Source organism: Leiobunum rupestre, chromosome 5 (assembly GCF_980474605.1).
Source record: "Leiobunum rupestre chromosome 5, qqLeiRupe1.1.hap1, whole genome shotgun sequence".
Classification (NCBI taxonomy): domain Eukaryota; kingdom Metazoa; phylum Arthropoda; class Arachnida; order Opiliones; family Sclerosomatidae; genus Leiobunum; species Leiobunum rupestre.
The window spans coordinates 59,376,897-59,404,821 of NC_143388.1; the positions used below are offsets into that span (position 1 = coordinate 59,376,897).

At 35.8% G+C, this 27,925-nt stretch overlaps 1 protein-coding gene across 5 annotated transcripts; it reads left to right on the forward strand.

The window, feature by feature from the left end:
• Nucleotides 1-1,651: 1,651 nt before the first annotated feature.
• Nucleotides 1,652-27,648, forward strand: LOC149945462 (nose resistant to fluoxetine protein 6-like). Of its 5 annotated transcripts, XR_016480966.1 has the most exons (17): nucleotides 1,652-1,685; nucleotides 1,754-2,128; nucleotides 15,548-15,792; nucleotides 16,495-16,609; nucleotides 16,671-16,758; nucleotides 20,195-20,289; nucleotides 20,363-20,539; nucleotides 22,105-22,198; nucleotides 22,267-22,356; nucleotides 22,846-23,011; nucleotides 23,458-23,537; nucleotides 23,891-24,013; nucleotides 24,075-24,195; nucleotides 25,535-25,841; nucleotides 25,917-25,955; nucleotides 26,032-26,105; nucleotides 26,253-26,723. XR_016480966.1 is itself a non-coding variant. In XM_090175531.1 (16 exons), the coding sequence occupies exons 2-16, from the start codon at nucleotides 1,825-1,827 to the stop codon at nucleotides 27,397-27,399; spliced, it is 2,259 nt and encodes a 752-aa protein (XP_090031657.1). In that variant the 5' UTR covers nucleotides 1,652-1,685; nucleotides 1,754-1,824; the 3' UTR covers nucleotides 27,400-27,648. The 5 variants fall into 5 exon arrangements, 1 of the variants encoding a protein (XP_090031657.1); XR_016480964.1 differs by having other exon boundaries at nucleotides 25,535-25,955; XR_016480965.1 differs by having other exon boundaries at nucleotides 25,917-26,105.
• Nucleotides 27,649-27,925: the final 277 nt, after the last annotated feature.

Here is a 27,925-nt window from a genome sequence, read left to right on the forward strand (position 1 = left end):
TAATTTTGTTTAAATTCGAATAGAGGTAATTTCGTTCAAGTTCGAATGGAGATAATTTCGTTTAAATTCGAATGGAGATAATTTCGTTCAAGTTCGAATGGAGATAATTTCGTTCAAGTTCGAATGGAGATAATTTCGTTCAAGTTCGAATGGAGATAATTTCGTTCAAGTTCGAATGGAGATAATTTTGTTTAAATTCGAATAGAGGTAATTTCGTTCAAGTTCAAATGGAGATAATTTCGTTTAAATTCGAATGGAGATAATTTCGTTCAAGTTCGAATGGAGATAATTTCGTTTAAATTCGAATATAGGTTTTTGCTTTCCTCATTTTTCCCGGGTATAATTTTTAAAGCCTGACTTTACGATTAATGAAACTTTAATTTTAAAACTGATGATTTCGAGCACCCTAATAAAGGGATCGGAATTTTTCAATGATAAACATCCACGAAACTTAATAATCAGCTAGGCTAATAATAATAATAATAATCAGCTAGGCTAATACCCAAGGCACCATCTTAGGCCTAAGTCATCATGCGACTTTTTTGAAGCCCTTAATTTATTTGGCCGGGTTACAATGCGTAGGAGGGTGGTGGCAAGCCCTGCATGCCACGAGATCGAGCCAACAGCTCCCTACACTAACTATTACCGTTAACCTTGACAAGTTTTTATGCAAGGGGAAACCGAAGAACTCGGGGGAAAACCCCTTAAACCAGTGTGGAGAGAACTTGCAAACTCAACGCAGAAGGAGTTGTTCCAAGTTTTAACCCAGTGCCACAAGCTGGGATTGAACACGGCTCCTCTTGCTGCGAGGCGAAAGTGCTAACCACTCCGCCACCCCACTTCTTTTATTACACAGTAGATGGGGTAGTTTTTCTATCTAAAAGGAACTTAAATAAACCCGTCTCTGACTGCCTTGCCCCCCGGTTCAATATTGAAAATTCTCAGCTTTGGCAGTATAAAGAGAAACCAAAAACCACCTGTTTATATGTCTAATTGCAGCAGCACAAACTCTATAATCGGCTATGAATGATCTTTTGTTTCAAGGACCATTTAGTAGTCTTTCATGCAGTCTTATTTTAGCAACAATGTGTTTATTTATCCTTAGCGATAATCCGTGGGCACCATGCTCGACACCAAAAGACACTGGGTTGATTTTATTTATTTTAGGGGGAAGGAGCTTTTAGATCATGAGGGGGAAGGTTAGCAACGTTAAAAATCTACTAATATAAGTATTCCCCGAGTGTTAATAAATACATATTGTGTTTCACATAATAAAAATAATTATATTCGAACTCAAAAATAACCAAAATAAATGTTACGCTTTTAGAATGAATGAGTGTCAGAAACCAATTTATTATAAGCTGATATATTTAATCTAATAATTCTTATAGCGAACGAAAATTCTATGCCTTTGTCAGGGCTAACAAGTAATATTGAATTCTAGGTGCAAATTAAATTACTTCTTTCAATATAAGCTGACCAGTTAATTTCCAACATAGCTGAATTTCCTTAGAAAATATTTAACGACTATAGACATTTATACAAGACAGATTTTGTTCGTTCTACGGAGATTCGTAAAGGGCAGCAGTGTACGCGCAATAAAGCTACATTCCTAAACGTTCCGCCTACGCGTTTTATAACGCGAGTTTACCCTGTCTAACGTCGGGGAGAGCAGCCAATGATAGGTAAGAATAGAAACGTCATTGTTGTTTTGAAGAGTATTTATTTTAAATTTCCGATATCTTCTCCGAAGAGAAAGAAAGAGACAAAGTGTACCTCGGGACTCTTCCGAAGAAGCGACGCGGGTAAATTTAGTGTTCTATCATGAGGTGGTTTCACGCAGTTGCGGGGTGCTTTCTCCCAATTTTCTTCTTGTGCCTGTGTCCAACTATCGCGGACAAATTGAGTGTTTTTAAGAATCCGAAAACGGAAGTTTCGGAACAGGTGGCTTTCGACAAACTATCGAAAATGGAGCGCGATTTGAAATCAGGAATTGAATCTCTGATCAAGTGGACGCTACCAATGGCGCTGCGCTTCAGTTCCGAGGTGGACCTGAGCGATGAATGCGTGGCATCTCTCATGAAAACGTTATTCGCCATCAGAGAACTGAAGCTTTGGGCGATGCAACGTAAGAAATTCAATTTGATCTTTTCACTTGAGTGTTAAATTTTATTTCTTTAGAAAATAGAGTGGTAATTGTAGTTATAACATAATTAACGACCATTACCGCGTAGTGAAAAGACAGTATCTATTTATAAATACGCGTATTCAGAAATAAATAATGTATTTTCACTACACAATAGTGGTCGATTATTATGTTTTAAAGATTAGTAATAACGCGTTGGGTTAGTCTACCTTTTATTAATTCGTTATTGTAATAGACAGCTTATGGTCTGTAATAATAAACACTTCAATATTAAGAATCTACATCAATTGCTGTTTTATCGCGATGAAAATGGTTTGAATTTGGTACACGTTTTTAGTTGCTACTCTTTCAGAATTTAAACGTGTTTGAATGAAAGAAGATATAAATTAGCTTTGAAATGTTATGATTGCTTAAGTATTTTAAAATTAAATCTAAATTGCTTGAATTAAATAACAATAAATTAAATTTTTTTTAAACTCTTTTTTTTATTTGTAAATACTTGTTTATTTTTTTTTAAGAAAAAATTTAAATTAAATAGATTAAATTTAAATTAAATTAAATTAAAAGACATTGCACACCTTCGTAATTGCGCAGGCTTTCAAATGCCATGTCCGTTAGCGTCTCATTGAAATTTCTCCCTGGTTTCAAACACCATCAACGACCAAATTCAGTGTTTCCACATTACATTGGAGATTTTCTCTGACTGTTTTACTTAAATTTTATCGGAATTACAACATGTTAATTTGAAATATAAAAACCGTTTTAATTGTCAATCCATGTCAAATCACCCAAGGTCCCCACGCCACCCACTCCGATTTTAGTGAAACTCTTACCAAATTTAATTCCCGCCTGTTTAGTAAGAAATCCAAAATTTCAGCTCCTTATCAAAAGGGACGGTAGTCCTATGCAAGGTCCGGGTATAGAGTAGAGCACCTACCCGAGCACTTACTATATTATCTCCAGTCAGAATGAAGCCGATTTTACCCCTCGTATCTCAAAAACTTTAGTTCGTATCAAAATAAGTGATGTATATTTTGAAAGGTTACAGGAACGCGACAAACATATACGAATTCCACCGAACAGGGTTGAGGCGACGTTTCGTAGTAATGGGCCAAAGTAAGGTTTAATTTTTCTTCTTCTTCTTCTTCTTCCATCTTCTCCTCGCAGACCGCTCTAAAGCAAAAACTACTGAACCAATTTAAATGAAATTTGGTACACAGTTTCAAATTAAGCTCCCATTGTGTCCTTCCAAAGGACTAACAACCATCTATTGGAACTGAATACACAAATTTAAAAATAGACCAGAAATGTGTTGAATAGAATAGAATGGCACTATTCTAAATCAACTTTAACCGAAATTATACTTAATATATACAAATACCATAAGTAACATCATATACACAAGAACGAAACTACCTATTCTCCCAACTCTTAATTATTTAATGATTAATCTGTTTCGTCAATTACCATATACATCATTAGAGGCTAAGGACTGAACTTTTCAATAGATAAATCGGAACGTATTATAAGCATTCATTTTGAAAAGGCAGTGTCGAATTTCGTTTTGCAAATCTTCAGATTACGCTGCTTACACAACCACTTTGTGAGAGACTGTCATTAACCGATGTCATTCAGTGTCATACTTATGTTTATTATGTAACTTATGCACATACGGATTAAAAGTAGCTGAAATTTACGTTAACGCCACCTTCACCAAAAGCTAATCAGTAACTTGATTTTAGTTGCGAATTGAGTAGCTGGTTTCCAAAGCGGTTCTAGGGCTGACACTTATCACATAAATATAGAGATTTTTACCGCTATTTGAGAAGTCATTTAAAGTATCAAGGAGTTGTAAACGCAGTGAACTTTTGATATGTTGTTTATGGAACTCTTATCTTTCCAGTGGTATGACAGTTTTAAGCAATTTTAGTTTCTCACTAACCCGAAATCGCAACCAAAGACGGCTTCGATTTTGCAATTTTTTTTAAAAAGCCAATAATTAAAGTGTCGTATCTCAACACCGTGACGCCATTTATCAATTTTAAATCTATGTTCGAGTTTATTAACCCTTTTTACCTACTACAAGTCATCACTAACAATATAATATCTACAGTTCGGAATTGGGAAATTGTTTAAATAAATCTGTCCAACAAAAACCACGATTTATTAAGCATCTTTGAAAAATTTTATTAAAAATAATACTCATTTGTTTTTCAATTGTGGCACCTTAATTGTGGACTCTTTATAAAAATATAAAATCATCCTGGAGAGCGAATCCGTTCCTTAAATATAATTCGTTAAAAACGGGATTTTTAAAGGTTTGAAAGGTAAATTTCAAAGCCGGTATCTCTAGAGCTATATTGAATACAGAGCTGAAATTTTGGATTTCTTACTTTACAAGCGGGAAATAAATTTGGTAAGAGTTTCACTGAAATCGGCGGGGGTGGCGTGGGGACCTTGGGTGTTTTGACATGGATTGACCCTATACTCCTTCATAAACATTTCATGATCATTATAATTTCGCCAATTACTCCCTGACTATTAAAAACTACTTAAAAATTGGAGTTTTATTCTTATTTTCGGACTTGTTCCCTGATTACCATAACTTCCCTGACTTGTGGAAACCTGGAACGAGATCAACGCGTAACCCAGACCATCGACAAATAACATAGAGACACATAAGGCAATCTTAGAAATGTTTGCCCATATCTGTCTAGCCTAACTAACGAGGCGCCCTCTAGCGCGGCTCTCTGGAGTAAGAAATTTAGGACAAAATGGCAGCGTCCAAACGAGTCAACGCCGTTCATTCCAAATTATAAACTTGAAAAACCAAGTTTAATAAATTTAAATAAGCATATAAGCAGACTGATTAATTACCTTTCCAATTAATGGAACTGGATGTGGATTTAAAATAGTTGGTCCAGATTGCCCTATGAAATGTAGTTAACATACATATTTCGCACTCTCCTTGTAGTCGAATTTATCAATATAGGCCAAGTCCCAACCGCTGTTCAATAACCACGTTTCAAATTTTGTAAATTGTTTTTTAGGGTTTGGAAACCTATAGTAATTAATTCCCTCAACTTCGCGCCTTGAATCATTCTTACAGTCGCCATAAAAACACTTTTTTACCGTCTTACGTGCAAAATTTAAATTTTTCGTAAATAAACAGAGAGCTAGGAGGCAGCCATATGGTCCTATATTTTTGTTTCCTTAACAATTCGCGAGGTGGCGATGCAGTCGTTTAGCGTGACCGTTCTTGGGAAATTTCCCTGTCGGGAGTTCGGCTTACCTTATGAGTCCCTATGTTATTTGTCGATGCCCGGACCAAAGTCTCAAGATTTCCTCCTCAAAATAAATGGAGGATCAGCTCCCTTTCTAGAACTTTAAAATACGGGTGGTCACGTGTAAATGTTTTTTTCTACGTCACTAGCTATTGTTCTTGAAGCTAGAGAGTGGGCGCTCGAGTTTATCAAAATTTTAGAATTTTAAATTCGCCGGCGAAATGCGCGTGCCGATAAAGTACTTATAAAGCCTGGTTTTCACTTGGCGGAAAATCACCGACAGAAAGTTCGACGTCGGCGATATGGTTTTCGACGTTTCGCTCACTGTCGGCGTTTAAGCATTTTCACTTGGCGTTTTTTTAGGGCGGAAATAAAGCGATTTTGTTCCAGCGAGTTCGTCGGTTTTCGTCTGATTGTGGAGATTTAAGCCTAGGCCTAAAAATGGATGATTTATCTGATCATAATAGTGAACTATTGATTAAAGCTCATGTAAGCATTTTAAATTTAATGTTATTTTACATGATCTATCGTGTTCAAAGAAATATGAGTTATGAAAGATCGGTTTGTGTGAAAGAAACATACTGGAAAAGAAGGCAACAAGGGTATCATGAAAAAAAAACACGTGAAAAAAATTCACAGAAAAGCATTAACCATCTCCCCTGACGTCACAGTCACCTTTCGAAAATGGTTTTTGATTGGTTGAAAAAGAGCGAAAAAAATAGAAATGAAAATCGCCACACAAAACCGAAAACCGACGGAATTTCCGCCCGGCGTCGACGGAAATTTTCGCCCATTTTCCGTCAACGCCGGGCTTTTTCGCCCAAAAACCGCCAAGTGAAAACCAGGCTTAAGGAAGTTTATACTTATTTCATATTTTTACTGTTTTATTTTATGGAAACTCCAATTCCTTTTTCAGACGTTCCCAGTAAACATACCGCCCCGAGGGTCGAAACAAAAAAACACAGAAAAATCCCCAAGTCCTTGAATTATAAAAAAGTTCCCTTTGAAAAGTGATTGTAACGTGAAATTTGATCAATTAATAATTATTCAAATCTTACGTATTAAATTTAAAACTTCATTATAAATATTCGTAGGCTTATTAATTCTTTCTGGATGCTGGTCATTTGAAAGGGTTTTTGGGTTGGGCCCTTTTGGGGAAATTTACGCTTGACTTTGCCTTGAAAACACTCCCAAACACGAATAATATTGAGAGCCTCCTAAAATTATACAATACACGTAAATATATACTTAATTGTAGCAAGGATTCTTTATTTTAAGAGGATAAGAGGCGAAGAGAAACAAGGAAACAAAAATAATTTTTTTGTAATATGAATCGTGTACCCGTGTGTAGGTGCTGGTTTCCTCAGATTGTTTATTGTTAGTAGTTATTTTAGTTTAAAGAGAGTAATTTAATATTTTTGGAAATACTACAGAAATTAAATACTATTATAAATAATTATAAGTGAAAATTTCAGCAATTCCAAAATTCTTAGTAATTTTTTTTGTAAAGAGATGGCGTTGGGAGCCCAAAATGAATTAAAATGACAAGATATTAAATTCGAGGAATATAAGTAATATTATTCGAGGAATTTCAGTAATATAAATTATTTGATATTAGAAGCAGATAAAATGTTCAAACTGATAATAAAATGAAAATGAAAAAATCTAACAAAAATATTTACGGAAGCGAGATTCGAACTTTCGCTCGGTAGCTTCAAAGTGTACAAAAAGGAAAATGAATTGACAACGAAATAGCCAGAAATAACCAAATTACAATTGCATACAGGTCCAATCACTAATTATTTTATGAATTATCTTTAATTTTGACTAGAAAATAAACCCGTTTTGCCTGAATGCTCGTATTTTCTCGACGACGTTCGGCCATCTTTTTATGTTTCATTTCTAGCCGGTAAGCCGAAAAAAGCATGCGCGCAGTGGTGAAACGAATATAGTTCAACCTGTGTTTCCAAGTCAATTTGCCGTTGTATAGCACTCTTGATGATCTACACAACGCTTGGATACGTTTTTTCGCGTTCCCAATCATACCCGATCACACACACACATGGACGATACCAGCCTATAATAACTCGTATACTAAAGTACACGATTCATAACAAGGAAACAAAAATATATTTTTGTAATATGAATCGTGTACCCGTGTGTTTTCTCAGATTGTTTATTGTTAGTAGTTATTTTAGTTTAAAGAGTGTAATTTAATATTTTTAATATTTTTGGAAATACTACTGAAATTAAATACTATTATAAATAATTATAATTGAAAAATACAGCAATTCCAAAATTCTTGGTTATTTTTTTTGTAACGAGATGGCGTTGGGAGCCCAAAATGAATTAAAATGACAAGATAATTAATTCGAGGAATTTCAGTAATATAAATTATTTGATATAAAAAGCAGATAAAATGTTCAAACTGAAAATAAAATTAACAGAAATTTTTTGTATCTAAAATATAAGCGGAAGCGAAATTTGAACTCATGCCCGGTAAATTGACAGAGTGCGTCTTTAACCATTACACCGGCCTCTTCGCTGAGTGCTTTGGCCAAAAATAAAAATATGTATAAATGTAAAAGCATCCAAGTCTTAGCGATAAATTGACAACGAAATAGCCAGAAATAACCGAATTACAATTACATACAGGTCAAATCGCTAATTATTTTATTGCACAAACTCAATTTGCAACTAGATTTTGTATTATTTATGAATTATCTTTAATTTTGACTAGAAACTAAACCCGTTTTGCCTGAATGCTCGTATTTTCTCGACGACGTTCGGCCATCTTTTTATATTTCATTTCTAGCCGGGAAGCCGAAAAACGCATGCGCGCAGTCGTGAAACGAATATACTTCAACCTGTTTTGTCACGTCAATTTGCCGTTGTATAGGGCTCTTGATGATCTACACAACGCAAACTAAGAGGAATTTCCTCCGCTTGGCTACGTTTTTTCGCGTTCCCAATCATACCCGATCACACACACACACGCATGGACGACACCAGCCTATAATGACTCGTATACTATATATAGTACACGATTCTAAAAATGGCAAAACTTGATTCCGGACATGCGCGCTAGATTCTAGCTCTCCTTCAATTTTCTTTTCCGTGAAGGTCAATTCCTTGGGTAAATATTTCAATTTTTATTAAGATGACTCGCGTTTTAAACAATTCTAATAAAAAATGTTCGAGACTCAAGAAAAACTCTGTTCATTGTGATCATAAATATTTTAGGTATGTTGAAATCCATTTGGCTTAATTTTGTATATGTATTTATCCGTATATTGGCCCAGACTTACGTTTTAACATATTTATAATATCAATCATAAAGATAATAAAACTTTATTTAACAATATATTCTTCAAGTACGTAATGTACGTTACTAACTTATTACGTTATAGAGTACGGAGTACCCAAGGTTGCGGAGTACCGACAGCCACTCACCGAGTTCCAAAAAAAATGTATCCTAGCTAGTAGCTCCAAGCGACTAATTCCTATTCCCCATACACCTAGGGATTGTGTGTAGAAAGTAGATGAAGATGAAGTTAAAGCTACTTAAGTTAATTGTATGCTAGAAAAGAGCGGAGAGGAGCGCAAATATTATCGCTAAAAAGAGCGAAGCCTGAAGCCCAGTTTCCAGCCCATACTTGACCGAATTCGGAGGTGGAGATAGGGGATTCAAATAAAAAAATTCGCCATTTGGAGCGAGCCGCTAGCCTTTTCTGTTTATCCATGTCGACAATGGCTTAAAGTAGTGCTCCGCATGGCTCCGGCTCCAACACGGCTCCGGCTCCGACTTAAACCCTATCGGCTCCAGTCGGCTCCGGCTCCAGTTCCGGTGAAGGCCGGAGCCGGATCTGGAGCCGCGGCTCCGGCTCCAAGTGTTTTAAACCGGCTCCAATACTTTTATGGTAATTTTTATGTCTAAGCTTTGGGAGCGTCCATAAATTACGTGAGGCGTTTAGGGGAGGGAGTGGATCGAGCTGAATCTCACCCAATCTCACATGGAGGAGAGGGGGTTTTCGGCAAATATCACGTAATTTTTTTCCGCAAGAAACAGTGTAAAATTGAGATAAAACTAGGTTAAATTAAGTAATTCTACCCTTGCACACCTTAATCAGCATGCCCTATGACCACTATTGCCGTAGTGTACGTGGTGATCTGATAAAAAGAGATGCTGCAGTACATGCGGTATCCACTTTTCATCCATCACCAGGGCTGCAGAGCACTGACGTGGGGTCCACAGAGCACCACCTGCTCCAGCGCGCAAAGTGTGACCTTCACGTATTGTCACACGCCGAGTTATTGAGCTTCTGTGTGCAAGCGACAACGGTTTAAAGTGGCTAAGTCAGAGCGGGGTTGAAGGAGCAGATGATTTTACTGAAAATCACATGAACATGTTGGTTTCAGTAGTCATTCTTGAGACCACACATGAGTCCCCGTGGACTGAATTAGAATGAATGTTCTTTTACGAATTTTAGTAGTTCCTTAATACTTAAAATTTAAGTATTTTATTGTTCGATTTTCTCACTGTGATTCTAGACTACGTTCTGTCTAAAATACTAACCTTAAATATAAATAATTAAGCATATTATGTTTTTTTTTTTAAATAAATCCAACGCAATCCAACAGATTAACGTATTTACACTAAAAATACGCATTTTGAAAAATCTCACGTGATATTTGGGGGAGGGAGGGGGTAAATACTAATTATTTAAGTCCTAGCAGTAGCAGTGGTACACTCCACTGGTAACTTTGTTATCTATCTTGTGTAAAAATAAAATATTTTTGTTAGTATTGATGAATGATGATGTTGTGAAGTTTATTTAACGCTTTGATTAGCTTTTGAAACAAAATAATGTATTATTTCACAGAAACATTAGTGTTATCTTAATATATACATGCGCTTAAAAAAATTAGCGCAATCGGAGCCGGCTCCTGGCTCCGGCTCTAGGATTTTGCATACGGCTCCGGCTCCGACACATCCTCGGAGCCGATATCGGCTCCGTCTCCGACCTCGGTATTTTAGAAGCGCTTGTCTACGCCCTTAACGCGATTTCCATTACTCGCTACGAAAGACATTCTATTTGCTGGGCGATTTGGGGCTCAAGACCTTCGAGGAAGCCGTGGCGTCGCTACGGGGTGCGGGGGTGTGGACCGCCCTGGGTGTTAACCTCAAAGAGCGCCAAGAGGGGTGACACTCTTGGCCCTTGAAGCATCTGGCGACAGAATAAAATCATACCTCGCTCAATGTGCAAGAGTGACAATCTAAATTTCCGCATTGGGTAACACTTACCTTAGCTAAGCCACTGCGAAGTAGATCCGCATGTTTGGATCCATCAAAATAGAACGTAGCAATCTTCCTCGTCCATAAATTGGGCATTGGCTACTATCGCACCGAAAAAGATAAATATGAAAGTGGTACATCAAACGATAGGAGATATTCTCAGCTTGAACACTTCGTAGTCGCTGTATGCATTTAATTCGTGGGTCTTTTTGGGTACTTGAGGCCTTAAAACGTTCGACCAAAAAACTAATACAGTTGCCAAGATTCTGAAGGCACCCTTCATCCGAGCAACGTATCCGTAAAAGGGGCGTCTTTGAATTCTTGTTCAGGGTTCGTACACGACCTGGAAAAGTCAGGGAAGTTGAAAATAGGCCCAAAAAGTCAGGGAAATGTCAGGGAATTTTTAATTGAATCCAAAAAGTAAGAGAATTTACTCTCTGAAATTTGTTAACTCATCGATTCCATGAATCCTCAATGTACTTGGAACTAAACTAATTCCGTAGGTTTATAAACAAATCCTTGTTTTTTTGTATATAAAATATTCGAGATCCTATAGAGGTCTCCGTGGTGCTCTAGATGTACTAGAAAACGTTTAGGGAATTTTATTTAAAATGGTAAGAGAAAACTATATTATACTACTAAACGACCGCGACCTCAAATTATACCGAAGTGGAGCTCGGGTCTCTTAAAAAAGTGTTCTCGATTTGGATAAAAGTAAACAAAAGCGATACCGTTTTTTCTTTTGTAGATGTAGATAATACATTACCAATAAAAAAATTTCAAATTGTTTTAAATTTATCCAGTCGTTAATTTTTTTCGTAAATGAATTCGCCTATTGTTTATTTAAGATTTGGATATATTTATACTTAATATACGTTTTTGAAGGTTTGAGTTCGTTAAAAGAAAAAAAAGCTGCTTTAGACCTTTATTCCGTGAATACCTATTTCTTAAAAAACATAAACCCTTCAACATATATACAACATTTTCTTTATGAACAGCGAAATATTATTCAGATAAATGATTGTTTAAAAATATATATTTTAAAGAAATGCATTTATTCACTAGTAAACGAAATCTATTTTCTTCAAATAAACAATTGTCATTTGGATATAGTAGGCCTTATCCATTGGATAAAAGTTGTAGGAATTCCGAGCACCAAGAAAGGGTACGAAATCGATATTAGATTCCAAGCTAACATTTTTTACAAGCGAGAAATTCAATGAGATTGATGTGGAACTGGTTGATGGTAACGAAGCTCTTTACCACCTCTTTGACTTTCATGGCCAAAACTTGGTACTGTGTCTGACCTCCCTTCTAAGATATGTCAATATATGAACGGTAATCACAAAGTTTTTGTAATTTTCAATAAATATAAGAAAGGGTCAATAAAATCTCACGAAAGAGCTCGACGCAATGGAAACTCATCTCCAAAGCAACTTATTTGGACAAAGGACACGGTACTTCCCCTAAAGAAATGATCATGAAAAGTGATGATTAAAAACGTCAGTTAATTAGAGCCATCTTTAATTCTTACAACGAAACTAAAGTTTGCCTTATTGGAGAGGAACAATGTTTATTCCAACACGAAGAGGCCGAAGTCACAATTATAAGCTATCTTCTTAAACTCAACAACGAACGAGGAACTCATTTTCAAGTAAATCGGAGGATACCGGTATTTTCCTTCTGTTCATTTATTTGGTTTGGAAACAAAAAATAAGCTTCGCAGTGTTGACGATGATGTTTGACGGACGAATAATTGATATAAAGAAAACCGTTTAAAAATTGGGAGATATAAGAGGCTCTATTTTGCTCTTCCAGGCTTTTACCGGGTGCGATTCCGTTTCTTACCCGTTTTTGGAAAGAAAAGGTTGGTGCCTTAAAATCTTTTGTCTGATCGGAACTAGATCTTTCCCCCGAGGGGTAAGACACTCTGCGAACTCGGTGTACACTGCCGTAGCTTTGACAGTGCTAAATGGAACTCTCGAACTCTTGAAAATATGTACCTTTAACAGTGCTAAATGCACGAACTCGGTGTACAGATTATCTGAGACTGTCTTACCCCTCGCTTTCCCCAATGCACGACGAGATGGCCTCGGAAGAAAATTACACAAAAGCGGGTAAAGCTTTCATGGTTAATTTGTACGGGGGAAGACAATGGACTGAGATGACCACGTTACGATACCAAATTTTTAGTAGGAGGAAAGACCCACCGAAGATTAAATCTCTTCGAACAACGAATGAAGCTACAGCTTACCACATAAAACGGGCTCGCCTTCAAGTGTTGAATTGGTGTGCAGCGGATATGCTTGAGCCCACAAATTTAAAAATTAGCAAATTTGGGGGGCACTTGGATAAGGGGGTCCCGGTACCAAATTTTGGTACATCAGCTGTAGCCCCTGAAGGGTTTCTGAAAGTTGTTGCTTGCTCTGGCCATTCTAAAAACATGTGCGAAGGAAAACGTTGTAACTTCAATTCTTCTGGCCTATCGTGTACGTCTTATTGCAAATGTGAAGGGGGGGGGGGGCGATAACTGTAAAAATAAATACTCAGTTAATCCAGTTGTTGTATAATTTGACGATGATAAGACGAAAACTGGTAAATACATGTATGTCATTTGAATAAATATTTTTATTCATATGTAATGTGTTGAATTTCATCCTTTAACAGCTCACCCTGGTGGAATATATTAATAAATGAGGGGTTCTTTAGTTCTGTGCCGACCAAGGGATCGCGAAATTCTTTCAAATAAGATATTGCAAGCCTACATATTATTTGTACCATATGTGGATGTGGATCTCTAAGTAGCCGAATTCCGGGTCTCGGTCGGGTACCTTAGTCTGGGTTTCTGGACGTCAGAGCTTGTATAGAGAACAAATTAGATTCGCAGAGGCATGGTATAGCTTCTTTAGGGGAAGGACTCGAGGAGCCAACCCCCAAAATTTATCTCTCTTGGACGCCCGAGACACGTTTCAGACATGAAACGTACCGTAAGAAATGTAAGAAACCTTAGGTTCGGCATTAGAAATTCAGACGGAGGTTGAGGTGATACACAGTATAGGACGGTTGTAAAGTGCTGCCAGACCGACACCGACAAAAGACTCTGGACATAGGTAGCATAGAGTTTTGAATACTTAGAGAGAATGATCCACTTATGGTTGTACGAATCACAGTAACGGGCTTAAAATTATCACAGCGCCCCCTAGTGGCAGGAATGAATAATTTATTAATTTAACAGCATCGAAATGACTTAGCGGTCGTGAAATGCTTTTAAATGAGATATTACAAGCCTATATTATTTGCAAAAATCAACATTAAGGGATTAAAAAATATCACACTGCCCCCTGGTGATAGATATTGGTAATTAATCACGACTATGATATTAAAAAGTCCAATATCTATCAAATGACACCTTAAACGTAATATTCGGACAAGGCGTTCTGGGGGTAAATCCCGTTTAGTGTTATGGTACCGGCGGCCATCTTGATGACGTCATAACTTATAATGCCCAACTTTATCGCTCTGGCATCCGGCAGATTCATGATCAGCACCCTCGAAAATACCAGAATCATTGAAAATACCTTTGCCGGACTTAATCCGACGATTCACCCCTCTGTCTCCTGGACTATAAGTAACAGATGCGTTTAACGTGATACATCAGATACTCAGTTACGCTAGGTGAAAATCAAAAATTTTACCTTCTAGGAATAATTTCTGAGCAGTTTTGTTTAATACCAATGTCAATATGTCATGGTCAAATATAAATATAAAGGCTAGAGTGTGAGAAATATAAATTTGGTGGAACTATTTGTAGTACTCATTTCTACTATTAGCGCTACAAACTAAACATTAGTTGAATTAACATTATAATTAGTTGAATTAACATTATAATTAGTTGAATTAACGTTATAATTAGTTGAATTAACATTATAATTAGTTGAATTAACATTATAATTAGTTGAATTAACATTATAATTAGTTGAATTAACATTGTAATTAGTTGAATTAACATTATAATTAGTTGAATTAACATTATAATTAGTTGAATTAACATTATAATTAGTTGAATTAACATTATAATTAGTTGAATTAACATTATAATTTGTTGAATTAACATTATAATTTGTTGAATTAACATTATAATTAGTTGAATTAACATTATAATTAGTTGAATTAACATTATAATTGATAGAATAAAAGTTATAATTAGTTGAATTAACATTATAATTGAAAGAATAAATGTTATAATTAGTTGAATTAACATTGTTATTTATTGAATTCACATTATTTATTTAAATTAACATTGTAATTTATTGAATTCACCTTATAATTATTTGAATTAACATTATAATTATTTGAATTAACATAATAATTATTTAAATGAACATAATCTATACCATATTCCTAAGGGTCTTCTGTCTGTCTGTCTGTCTGTCTTGCGGCTGTTTCTCTATAGACGTCCGAACCGTTCCTCCAAATTTATCACAGCTATTCTTATGGCGCAAAGGCAGCGAGTCGCGCTATTGTCATCGATTTCCAATTTGGGTTAAGTTAATTAATTAAATAATGTTAAAAAGTGAGTCGACATCTATGTATTTTTGCCCCTGGAAAGGTGCCGTGAATCTTGCAACCTACATACACCTATACAACCAATATTGTTCTGCCTCAGTCAATTTCACTTGGGGGGGGGGGCGGGATAGGATTTTGCTAATGACCCGGTCTTCACGGGATTTTAGTTCTAGATAATATAATTATCATTATATTCGGAATTATTAATATAGTCTATATTAATATAATTATAATAATATTATTAAAACAAAACAGTGCTGGATGCGAGTGGAAAACCAGGAGCCGGGCTGTTATCAGGTACTACGTCTCAACTTGGATCTTACCATCAGTGCTTGAGAGTGGTGATTCCCGATGGAAGTCGCTCCACGAATCAGCAGCGTCCAGTTCAAACTGGTCAGTTCTGCATCGTCACAGTTCGACCGCCACTACCCCCCAGGCCCGACCGAATTGTATTATTCAAATCGGTATTTCTCCACATTAACGCCACGTTTAAAACCGAGGTAAGTCAAGCACATTTAAACGAACCAGCCCTTTCCTTATTATTCTAAGACCAAAAGTAACATAATACGATTAAGTTTGACACATCCTATTTAATGTCAATTTGTTTAATTAGCTTTACGTGGCTATGGATTATGAACTCTAAACTATATGAATCTTCACCAACAACATATTTGAAAGATCAGACCAGGCTAACTAAAATTCTAAAAACTTTCAAAAATAAAAATAACGTTAGCTTTGTTAAAAAAAATTAATTTATAAAATTGAATATTACTAACATATCTTCCTTTCTGAAGTAGTTATATTCGCATTTAGACCTAAACGCGTATTTCTCAACTAGCAGAAATTTGGCCAAAATTACCATTAGCCAACCGACTATCACTAACCCAAATTGAGGGGTCCGACACTGGCCAATTTTACGATTAGGATTTGGAATCTCAAGTTGTTTTGGAAATCAAAAACTTATTTTTGAGATTTCGGAGAACATTTTTCGGTTCTTATCGGGTTTTAAGGCTGATTTGGAGATTTTTGATCTGATTTTCGAACAGATATCGAGATTTTAAAGTTCATTTAAAATTTTCTACAATTATTTTTTCTTGAGTGTACGGGATTTGTAGGAATGTTGACCCTCGACCAAAATGTTTCTTTGTCCTACTTAATAGTGCTAAGTAACTTTTGGCAACACTAATAAGACACCCGTTTAGCTGATGAACTATCTCGGTGAGATGTTATTCGCTGCGTACGAATGCGCCATCAAGTTTGGCTTGTGCATTCCATCCGCTTGTCAGAAAGAGGATCTGGAGCAGATTGTGGAATATGGTACGTTGAAGACTCTTCCAATGAGCTTAACTCCAAATTAACGATCCTTTCCCTGACGCAGCGGGAAGCCAAATCGGGGCAAACGTTGAAGTCGAAAGTTGCGAAGTACCGCAACCATTCCACATGAGCACGTTGCAGATTGTCATTTTGTAAGCTGTTGTTATCAGAAGTTAATTATCTAAGTTCTTTGAACGATATAGTTCTAATAATGGAGACTGATCTTCAGACCAGAGCCGAGGGGGATTAACCACACCAATCACGATTTAGTCATTTAAATGCGATTGTAACCGTTTTATCATGAATTTATCCAATTTATGATTATTTCATGCCATTAACGATTATTTCATCCAATCATGATTTATTCCAAATATTAATGATTCATTCCTATTAATCAGTATTTATTCCAGTTAATCATGATTTATACCAGTTAATCATGATTTATAACAAATAATCATGATTAAAATCCTATTAATCATGATTTATTCCAGTTTATCATGATTTATTCCTATTAACCACAATTTATTCCAATTAACCACGATTTATTCCAGTTTATTTATTCCAAGAAATCATAAATTCAGCTAATTTATCATTATTTCATGCATTTTAACGTTATTTCCTCCGATTTATCATGATTTCCACCTATTGATCATGAAATTCACCCATGAATCATGATTTCTTCCAATTAATCTTGAAATCTTCCTATTATTCATGATTTCATCCAATTAATGTTGCTTTCCTACAATTAATCATGAAATCATCGAAATAATCATGATTTCTTCCAATTAATCTTGAAATCTTCCTATTATTCATGATTTCATCCAATTAATGGTGCTTTCCTACAATTAATCATGAAATCATCGAAATAATCATGATTTATTCCAATTAATCTTGAAATCTTCCTATTATTCATGATTTATTCCAATTAATCTTGAAATCTTCCTATTATTCATGATTTCATCCAATTAATGTTGCTTTCCTACAATTAATCATGAAATCATCGAAATAATCATGATTTCTTCCAATTAATCTTGAAATCTTCCTATTATTCATGATTTCATCCAATTAATGGTGCTTTCCTACAATTAATCATGAAATCATCGAAATAATCATGATTTCTTCCAATTAATCTTGAAATCTTCCTATTATTCATGATTTATTCCAATTAATCTTGAAATCTTCCTATTATTCATGATTTCATCCAATTAATGTTGCTTTCCTACAATTAATCATGAAATCATCGAAATAATCATGATTTATTCCAATTAATCTTGAAATCTTCCTATTATTCATGATTTATTCCAATTAATCTTGAAATCTTCCTATTATTCATGATTTCATCCAATTAATGGTGCTTTCCTACAATTGATCATAAAATCATCGAAATAATCATGATTTCCTCCAATTAATCAACAAATCTTTCTTTTTATCATGATTTTGCTACAATTGATCATAAGATTACCCTATTAATCATGATTTCCTCCACATAACGATGTTTTAATCCAATTAATCATGATTTAATCCAATAAATAATGATTTAATCCAATTAATGATGATTTATTTCAATTAAGCACGATATCTTGCAATAAACTATGATTTCATCCAATTAATCGTGTTTAATCTTTGAAATCAAGATTAAATTAAGTTAATCATAATTTAATGTTTTCAATCATGATTTCATTCTTATATTCGTGATGTCATCCTTATAATCATGAATTCCACTTTATAATCATGTATTCATTCGTATAATAATGATTTCATCCTTATAATCACGATTTCTTTTTTTAAATCGTTATTTCATCTATTTAGTAATTATTAAATATTTTTGATCATTGTATTATCTCTTTAATCACGATTTAATCTTATTGATTATGATTTATCTTTTGAATCATTATTTTATTTTTTAATTATCATTTAATCTTTTTAATCCTGATATATTCTTTTAAACCGTGGTACATTCATTTTAATAATGATTTAATCCTTTTAATTGTTTAATATTTTCAATCATGATTTTATCTTTGGAATAATGATTAAATTTTCCAATAATAATTTCATTTTTAATCTTGTTTTAATTTTTTTGATCATGATTTCACATTTTTGATCATAATTACCTTTTGTAATTTGATTTCACCTGTTCAATCATAATTTCCTCTTTTTAATTATGATATCATCTTTTTTATCATGATTTTTTAATCAGACTTAATTTTTTTAGTCATTAGTCTTTTAAGTGTGCCTTAATAATCATGTTAACGATTCGCCATCGCTTCTTAAGGAATATATTTGGAAATTTGAGACTACAACTTTATTTTCGCCCTTACTTATCAGCACTATAATACATGTAACCTGTTAGTCGTTCTGTCAAAAACTAAAATATACAATTATACAGTAGTTGAGCCATCGTTTCACACCCAATCCCTGGGGATTTGTGTGTACTGGTTCCACGCACAGTGTAGCCGATGCCACCGTGTCGTTCATATATCTTTTACAGTGAGGTTTAGAAGGGTTAATGATATGCCAATTTATTGGGCAGAACACCTTCTTAAAAGCCCAATATTGATTTCTGAGACAAGTCGCCCAGAAATTAAATAGCGTCCATTTCTGTGATTTTGGCATTCTTCTACTGAAGTATCAATCGAAATAAAATGACCCAACCTTTTTGGAAGCAAGTGGGTATTTTCCCGTTGGCAAACAAAGTCTGAAATCGGATGGGTTTAATCAGTGGCGGACTGGGTCTAATATTTTGGGCTGCCAGAAGACAAAGGGCCCAGCTTTAACAACTATAAGGCTATCATGTTTGAACGGCCCACTTCATGAAGGGTCCGTGGGGCCCACCTGCCATCGGGCAGATTCACTCTATGGCCAGTCCACCACTGTGTGTCAACTCTAACTTTGTGCCTTTCAAAATATATACTAAGAGCTAGTCTCGCAATAGACTACATAGCCTACTAGTTGGAAAAGTACTAACTTATTCATATTTAGCCTAAGGTCTGGCGCGATTTTCTCTCTTCAATTTTCTCGCCCGAAGACCTAAGTTCTAAAACGCCTCACTCTGCGGTGCTGAAGTGGGGAAATTAAGTTTTTTAATGATTTATTTTTAATCCCCTCTCCCACTACCTCTTTTACTTCGCGATATGCTCTCATTAAACATTATACCGTACTGACCCCCTTTTGGGTCTTATGTCGCTTTTGGTGATATAGAAATAGTTCTTCTCTTGAGTTTTTATTGCTTAGGGAGCTTTTTATTGGGAAAGGGTACTTAAAATGAAGAGGGTGGTTGGGAAAGCGCTCCTTTTCGTAAATAATCCCCTTATTTAGTAAGTGAACCGAGATATTGGAAAATTGTTTTAAATATCACATTCATATGCAATTATCACCAAAGTAAAATGCCCAGCCTAAGGCTTTACAATATAACTCTCAGGGGCCCTTTTTAGGCCCTCAAAAGTCGATTAGTTGGCCCACAAGAAAAAATGAGACGTAGATTATAGCCTGCAATTTTCCCGGACCATTTCAGTAACTTCATTTAATTTACTTCTGGTATTATAACACAATAGAAATATTTAAACCACAATTTTAAAATTTTTCATTTAGGGCATTGCTTTTAAGTTTTATAATGATATGTCTGGTGGCAACCATAATATCCGAAGTTCATCAACACAGGCTCGGGGTGGAGAAGGAAATGGACAGTAAGTTGACCGCTTGATTCCCAAAACTCTGGCCCGGTTCCGAAATTCTCAAAATTCCCATTTACATTCGCAGTAAGCTACGCTCAACGAATTTTGCAATCATTTTCGATAGTTGCAAATTTTAGAAAATTATTTGGAACTAAACCAACCGCCAAACGTTCCTTGGATGCTTTGAATGGGATCCGATACCTGTCGGCCACCTGGGTGGTGTTGGGACACGGTTATTTCATCGTAAACAAAAATTTATTAAGTAGGAATTTTATAAGAGAAAAACGATTGTTATCCCTTGAGCAAGGAAATTATAAATTTATGCACTGGGAATGTCTAAGGCCTTGAAGATTTCCATAGAAACGGGCATGGTTTATAGCCATGTCTAGAATACCTAGCCTTCAATACCTGCTGTAATAATGTTTAACAATCTAAATCATGGAACTAAAGTTGTTTCGTAAAAAACATTATAAACTATCCAAGAACTTCAGAGCCCCAACAGTTGGGCTGACGGCAAAAATCATGTCTGGCTAGCGTGTGATTCCCTTAGTCTGGCCATTGGACTCGATATCCGAGCCTCTGAGAATCCAATGGAGAATCGCAGAGCATACGGACCGACTGTTAGCCGACTGCGGCCCAAAATGGGTAAGAGTGTGCAATAACTGGTGGCTTTACCGGGGAATCGTTGGCGCACTGGGAGATGTTAGCTCTGATCAAATGGTCCTATCTCCACCTCCGACTTCAGTCAGGTTTGGCCTGGATACTGTGCTTCGGCGCGGGCTAACGGAGAGGGTCCGTGCAAGCTGGTCGCCTCGGCGGATTGGGTAGCCTCAACTCAGTATTTAAAATGTTGTATAGTATTGGACCAAGATATTGTGCGTTTCTTGGGGTATTTCATTAGAATTGTTTACTAGTGATTTAGTTTTAAAATAGTTTAACAATACAATTCTATAAAATAAGTGTTTTAAAGGCCATACATTTTGTTCTTTATGCAAAAGAGTAGTACTTTTAAAATTTCTAGATGTGAATCATATGCACCACTTCAGCATATTAACCCGTGATTAATAATAGATTAAACTGCACTGAAGTAAACAGTTGGCATAATGGAAGTATCTAGAAAGTCACGTAGTAAACTTAGCCCAAATACGGCAGATCGCAATCGTTTTGACACTTATTTTATATGATCATTCCATTTAAATGTTGATCTACAATTATTCCAAGATAATTTACTGATTCTGCTTTAATAATTATGGGGCACGTACATAGGTGATAATTATTATTTATATTATCATGTAGTTTTATATTATCGATTGATGTTCCATCAGCTTAAGATTGGGAAAAGGTAATATAATTAGATTTATCAGCGATTAAACTCAGAAGGTTTACATCAAACCAGTTTTGCGTATTCATTTATCCTAAGTAAGCTTTTTTAAATACGTATATATGTAAGTCGGAAAAGCGTCGAACCGAATGTCGGTCAATTACTTTCTGACAAGTTATTTTAGGGTCGGCTAACGGTCGAATTTGACCGCTTGCTTTTCTACAGAATTTCGCCGACTCATCGCCAACTATGACTCCTAACCGACTGACTCGTTTCCTAGCCGACTAAAAAATGTAAACTCAATGCTACTGGGGAGACATCTGGTAAGCCCATTCTCCTCGTGAATGTCTTCCATTAGCGACGACGGAGAGCCAATTATTTTGAAAATAAGACGTAGTTTTAACCACACCCGTTTCTCCACGTGGCCATATACCCATAGACATTCCAAGTGAATTAATATATAATTTCGTGTTTGGGCGTAAATGAAAATGATTTTTAACGTACAGGAGAATCAGGCAATGTGAAAGCGATGAAGGAAGACTTTTTCATAACGGCCATCACAAATGCTTTCACGGCCGTCGAATCGTTCATCTTAATCACGTAAGTGTCAAGTCAACACCCGCAAAGATGCTCGAGACACTGGACTAACTAATTTCTAATACGCACAGTGGAGTCTTACTTTCGTACAACGTCGTCACGCAGTTCGACAACAATCGATCTTACACTCCTATCATCAACTTCTTGCGCAGGATTTGGAGGTTCAAAATATTTTTTATCCTTAATTCCAAAATAACGGCAGTTGAAATCAATAAAACGTAGCTATGGAGTCTAGTGCCGTGATCACCTTCTAATTTCTCAGACAACGACAATTCAACATTTCGTAGCGCCCTCTGCTAACTGAAATAAAAATAAAAATGTTAAATTGTGTAATATAAATAATATTTGTTTCCAATTATATAATCTTATAATATTTACTCATTTTATAAAAATTAGATAGGTTATTTAATATTTGCCTTATTATCATTTTACATTTCAACAATTTAAAATTTTTAATTATTATGAAAATATATTATAAACATTGTTAAATATGATGGGTTATTGACCTACATATGGCGACAATGGCATATTCCTCAATTAAACTCCATCAAAACCATTCGAAAAGAATGGAGATAGCTGTTTGTTTGTTTGTTCTCGTTTGTCTACATTCGTTCTAGCTCATGCTAACAATATCGATATTCCCATTTAAGGTTTTGGCCAACTGTGCTGGTGATAACGAGTGTAATGATTCTTTTGCCGTTAATATCTTCGGGACCAGACTTCAAAGAAACCATGGTAGACTACGCAGACAATTGCGAAAGGAAGTGGTGGACCAATCTAATTTTCATCACAAATTTCATGCCTTTAAACATTGGGGTAAATAACTTGTTTTCAAGCCATCGTTAGTAAAGGGAATAAAACCTCGAGTAACTCTGGAACACACCCAGAAGGGTTCCAATATGGCCCACTTTCTCTTGTGGCTTCAATCAATAAAATTTTTGAAGTCTTAAATGCAAACAAAAGTATAATAATAAGAATATGTATAACAATTAGCAAAAATAATTACCGAGCTGATTTCCAAAGTTATTGCGGTTTAGTTCAGCACAGAGCCCTTTCGTGTCTATATATACCGAAAGCAGAACAACCAAAGACGATAATATAGTACTTAGTTCATTTGCAAGCCCAGGTTGGAGCTGAGTGAGAGGGTCAGTGTTGAAAGAAAATAAAATTAGCTCTAAACAATAGGAAGTTTCATAATTATAGTTATTTTGTTACTTATGATACAAACTACAATAGACTTTGTTTTGTTGTTGCATTTGCAGTGCCTGCAACACTTGTGGTACGTTTCCGTTGACATGCAACTACTTCCACTTAGTATCGTCTATTACTACCTTCTTTTCAGGTACAGTACGATCGTTGCCTTCGTTATTATAAAAGCCCGTGCACGCCTCCCGACGCGACGTCTTGTTTCTTTCCGTCTGATTCAATGAAGATAGCTCTAATCTGAACCTAATAAGGTTTCTTCAAAACCTTTATCTTAATTTTTACCACAAGACACAACAACAGTTTATATTAAAATCATTTAAACTAATTAAATATGTGTCCTCACCTTTCTTTTCCTCAAATTCTGAGAAATAAAGAAAATTACACATCAATTTTGTTAAACAGGATGCGAAAATGAGAGAGCCAAGTGGCCAGAATTGTCGACTTAAATGCAAGAAATTACGGCAACTAAAGAAACTTAATTTTTTACAGAAAGCCACTCTATGGGAAGGTGTTTCTTGGTATTTGCACGTCCATTTCAGCTGTTTCCAGTGGACTGGTCACTTATTTAATGGACTATCCTCCAGCTTTCCTAAGCAACACTGCGGATGTAAGGTAGAGTCGTTACGGTTTAAATTGATTGATAGGGTGTTATATTATTTTATGTCCAACACAGAGTGATAGTAGAAATTTTCCACAACGCGTACGCTCTACCTCACGTTCACCTGGGAGTTTACAGCGTCGGTTTATTCCTGGGAACGTACCTGGCAAGACACAAGAATACCTCTGTTACACGAGTACGTAAAGTAGCTATAATGTTCGATGGTAGCGACTATGAAGAAACTTTAGAAAATAGTTTTGTCTTCCCAATTTATAAAAATGTGGGATCTAAAAAAGTCAGGGGAAAACATCAGACTATTATCCGGGTTGAAAAAGTTCTAAACTTAACAGATTAACAAATTTATCTAAAGTATTAAACTCTAGTTTAAATTGTCTAGCTGAATTATCCTGGCAACATTTATAAAAACCAAATATCGTATTTTTGGGTTATTATTTTTAATTTCATTATATTGAGTCGATTCTGAATTGTTTTCAATTTGGCAACAAAATTGTTTTCTACAAAATAATTGGACTTTCTATTGCTTATTTGGTACCGTCTTGAGGCTACACAGAGAGGGGTGACCAAAGAAAAAAATCAAATAATTCTTACGACCTGTAAAACTTTCGGGATAGCTGGGACCGTTACGCTACTAATTTTTACCTCTCCTGGAGGGATTATACAATCCCCGTGTCTGTGTGGGTGTGTGTGTGTGTGTCTGGCCTGCGAACGCGTACGCATTTGTGTAGCAAAGTGTAATCACTGCGTACGCAGCTTCTCGGAATTTAAAGGTTGGCAAAAACCCCGTGTGACGGTGAGCGTTAACGGATAAATTTGCGGTTGCGTCGGGTTTGGTTTTGTGTTTTTCGCTAACGCTCACCGGCATGACGGTTTCAACTCAGTTATATTGTAAATTTCGTTATTGTAAGGTTTATGTGTAGTGTGGGAATGTTGAGTTTGTGCTATTGCGGTTATGGGTGTTGAGTTTGTGTGCCTTTTCTATGTATGTCTTCTAAATGACTTCTGGGACAAACCGAATGCTGAGTGTTATGCAACCTCTCAACTTCCAATGGCAGGGTTTCCACCAATTGTTTACGGTAATCGTCTTAGTTTCAATTTGCGATAGCATCGGGTGGGATTAGAACCCGAATCCTAATGAATGATAGACGAATGTTCTACCACGGAACCACTGAGACTTACTACGCTTCATCGAAAATGAGACCTTAAGCTTTATCGGAAGCGTATATTACTAATTAATAGAGTAATAAATATTGATTTATATTTAAATAGAACGAGATTTCATGTGAAACTTAAAATTATTTATTTTATTTTATTTAAGTATTAAATTAATATTCTGCCGTGCCCGGGAATCGAACCCGGGTTTTACGGTTAGTTAACGGACATCTTACTGTTGAGCCTTTGATTGATCCGTTACTTTAGTAAAGATACAAAAGTTGATAGACCAATGCCTAGGTTATTAATAGAGGCCGGTGCACGCGGGTTTTTTAAAATTATTTTTGGGTTTTTTTCAATATCAGGCGAGGTAAATACACGAGTCTACGTAAGGAGGTAAGGCCTGTGGAAGGCAGGACGTAGACGTTACGGAGAGCAATGGGCGCCTCGCAATTTGTCACACGCAACTTTCGAAATTCCATGTATTCTCCATTCTCAGACGCGTTTCGAAGTTACGAATCCGAACGGCGAACGGCGAGCGGAAAAAGCGAAGAGGATGACGTCATACGGGTTTCTCGATAAGGCCGGGGTACCGAGAGAACTATTTTTTCGTTCGTTTCAAAGGCAAATGGGCAGTTTAACCGGACGACCAAATTTATTTTATCTAATTCTGTAAGAATCGAGCGATAGCGTCAGAGGATAACCTATTTCTTGTTATGAAATTTATAAGGTCAAATCTTGTTTTAGCGCAGTCAGCAGAGATAAGAGCGTTAAAGGGTAAAACCTGTGGGTGATCCACTTTGTTATTTTTTGTTATTTATTTACGGGTTTTATAATCGTCTTAATAATAATTGCAATACAGCGAAGGCGTTCATTTAACGTTTATTGATATTCGAGCTTGCGTTTAGTCAAGTGGCTCTCTGTGCTTTGTTGATGGTAAGGTTTTTACTTCTTGTTAATACATTTGGTGTGGATATTTGGATATCTACGATTCCTAATACAGTCATTGGTTTCCTGGGGATATTGGAAATTGGACGGCATTGGTCTTTTTCATTCGGTATGTGTCACAACGTCAACTGGAAGACTACGAGTCATCCACTACCAGATGTCGAAAATAGCTATTCTACGGTATCTTCATCAAGGGCAAGTGTTGAAATAAAATGAGCGTTAAAGGTGTGGCTATAGTATTTCGTAAGCTAGAAAAATACAAATACCCTCTGTAGAAATATTTCATTCATTAAAATTTGCTTCGTATTATATTTAACTGATAAACTTGTACTGTAAAAAGGGTTTAATTTAATTGTGCATTGTTATAGTACGTCTAACTCACTGTTGTAACTACTTAATTTATAATATTCTGAATAAATTAAAATTGGTCGTTACGTCTCAATTATTTTAATTATAATTAAAATTTTATACCGGGCGGGATATAACTGGGATAACATTTTTAGCAAATAACTCTGAATTGCGGAGATATATCTTTGAGGGTCATCTTCCGAGGAGAGGTATATTTTGGCTTGCCAACTTGTTATTATTTCTTTAATTTACAGGGTAAAGCCGCACTAGCTTGGATAATGTCCGTTTGCATTGGAATAACGGTAGTTTACGCCGTCTATCCGTGGAACGTGGATGTCCAATATACGACGTTGGAAGCCGTGCTTTTCTCGGCGACTCAACGGATAGTTTGGGCTCTTTGTTTAGCTTGGGTCGTGTACGCCTGTTACGTCGGCAAAGGAGGTTAGCCATTAAAAATAGTTCAGTTAGAAACACGCCAATGAAACTAATCATATTGACAGGCTATGTCAACAGCATATTATCGTGGCCCGGCTTCCAGCCTCTTGTCAAAATATCCTACGCTCTGTACTTGGTCCACGTACCCGTTTACCTGGTCTTCTACACCTCCAGACTGGGAAACCAAGATTACTCGAACGGCGCATTGGTAAGAGGAATTTAGGTATTAGTACCCTTTACCCTTATCCGAACCCTTTATATTTTAAAGATATTCAATTATTTCGGAACGTTGGTCACGAGCCACATCTTGGCTGTGTTCTTGAGACTGTTCTACGAGGCACCTTGCATCGAGCTGGAACGCGTATTTTTCTCTTGGTTGTCAAGCGGCGCCAAGAACAAGTCCAAGAAGGTCAAGGAAGACCAAAGCGAAGAAATTTACATTACAAAAAACTCCATCAGTGAGGGCGTTGAAATTGGCGCCTTCAAACTACACTTGTAAACTATACTTTCTAAATTATAACACACGATGCTTACTAATGTGACTCGCTATCAAAACTAGCACTAGACTAGTAAACACAACCAGCAAGCTTAATATTACCAATAGACCGAATTTACGTATCACGTCATAAAAGGTGAATTATTAAATAAAGTATTTGTAAATGGAGCGACCGGGCTGCGACCGAAATTTGAAATTATTGCAAAACTGGGTCTCTTTCTATGTTAAATAAATAAAATTTAAACCAGATAATGTCTTTTTGAAGGTCTTACATTTTGGATTCGGTTGAATTCTATAACCAGCTAAAATGATCATATGAATATTAATCGGTAAAAGTCAAGGAGATGTTATAAAATGAGAGTTGAAATGAGATAAAATAACGAATTAACCAAATTTGGCTAGGGAAATGCTGGTAATTTTTTGAATAATTATATAAATCATAAATCTTTTACACGTAAAATGTATTACATTACCTGATTTTTGTCGCACAAATTTGGGTATTTCTCTATTATCACCGATACGTTGTTAT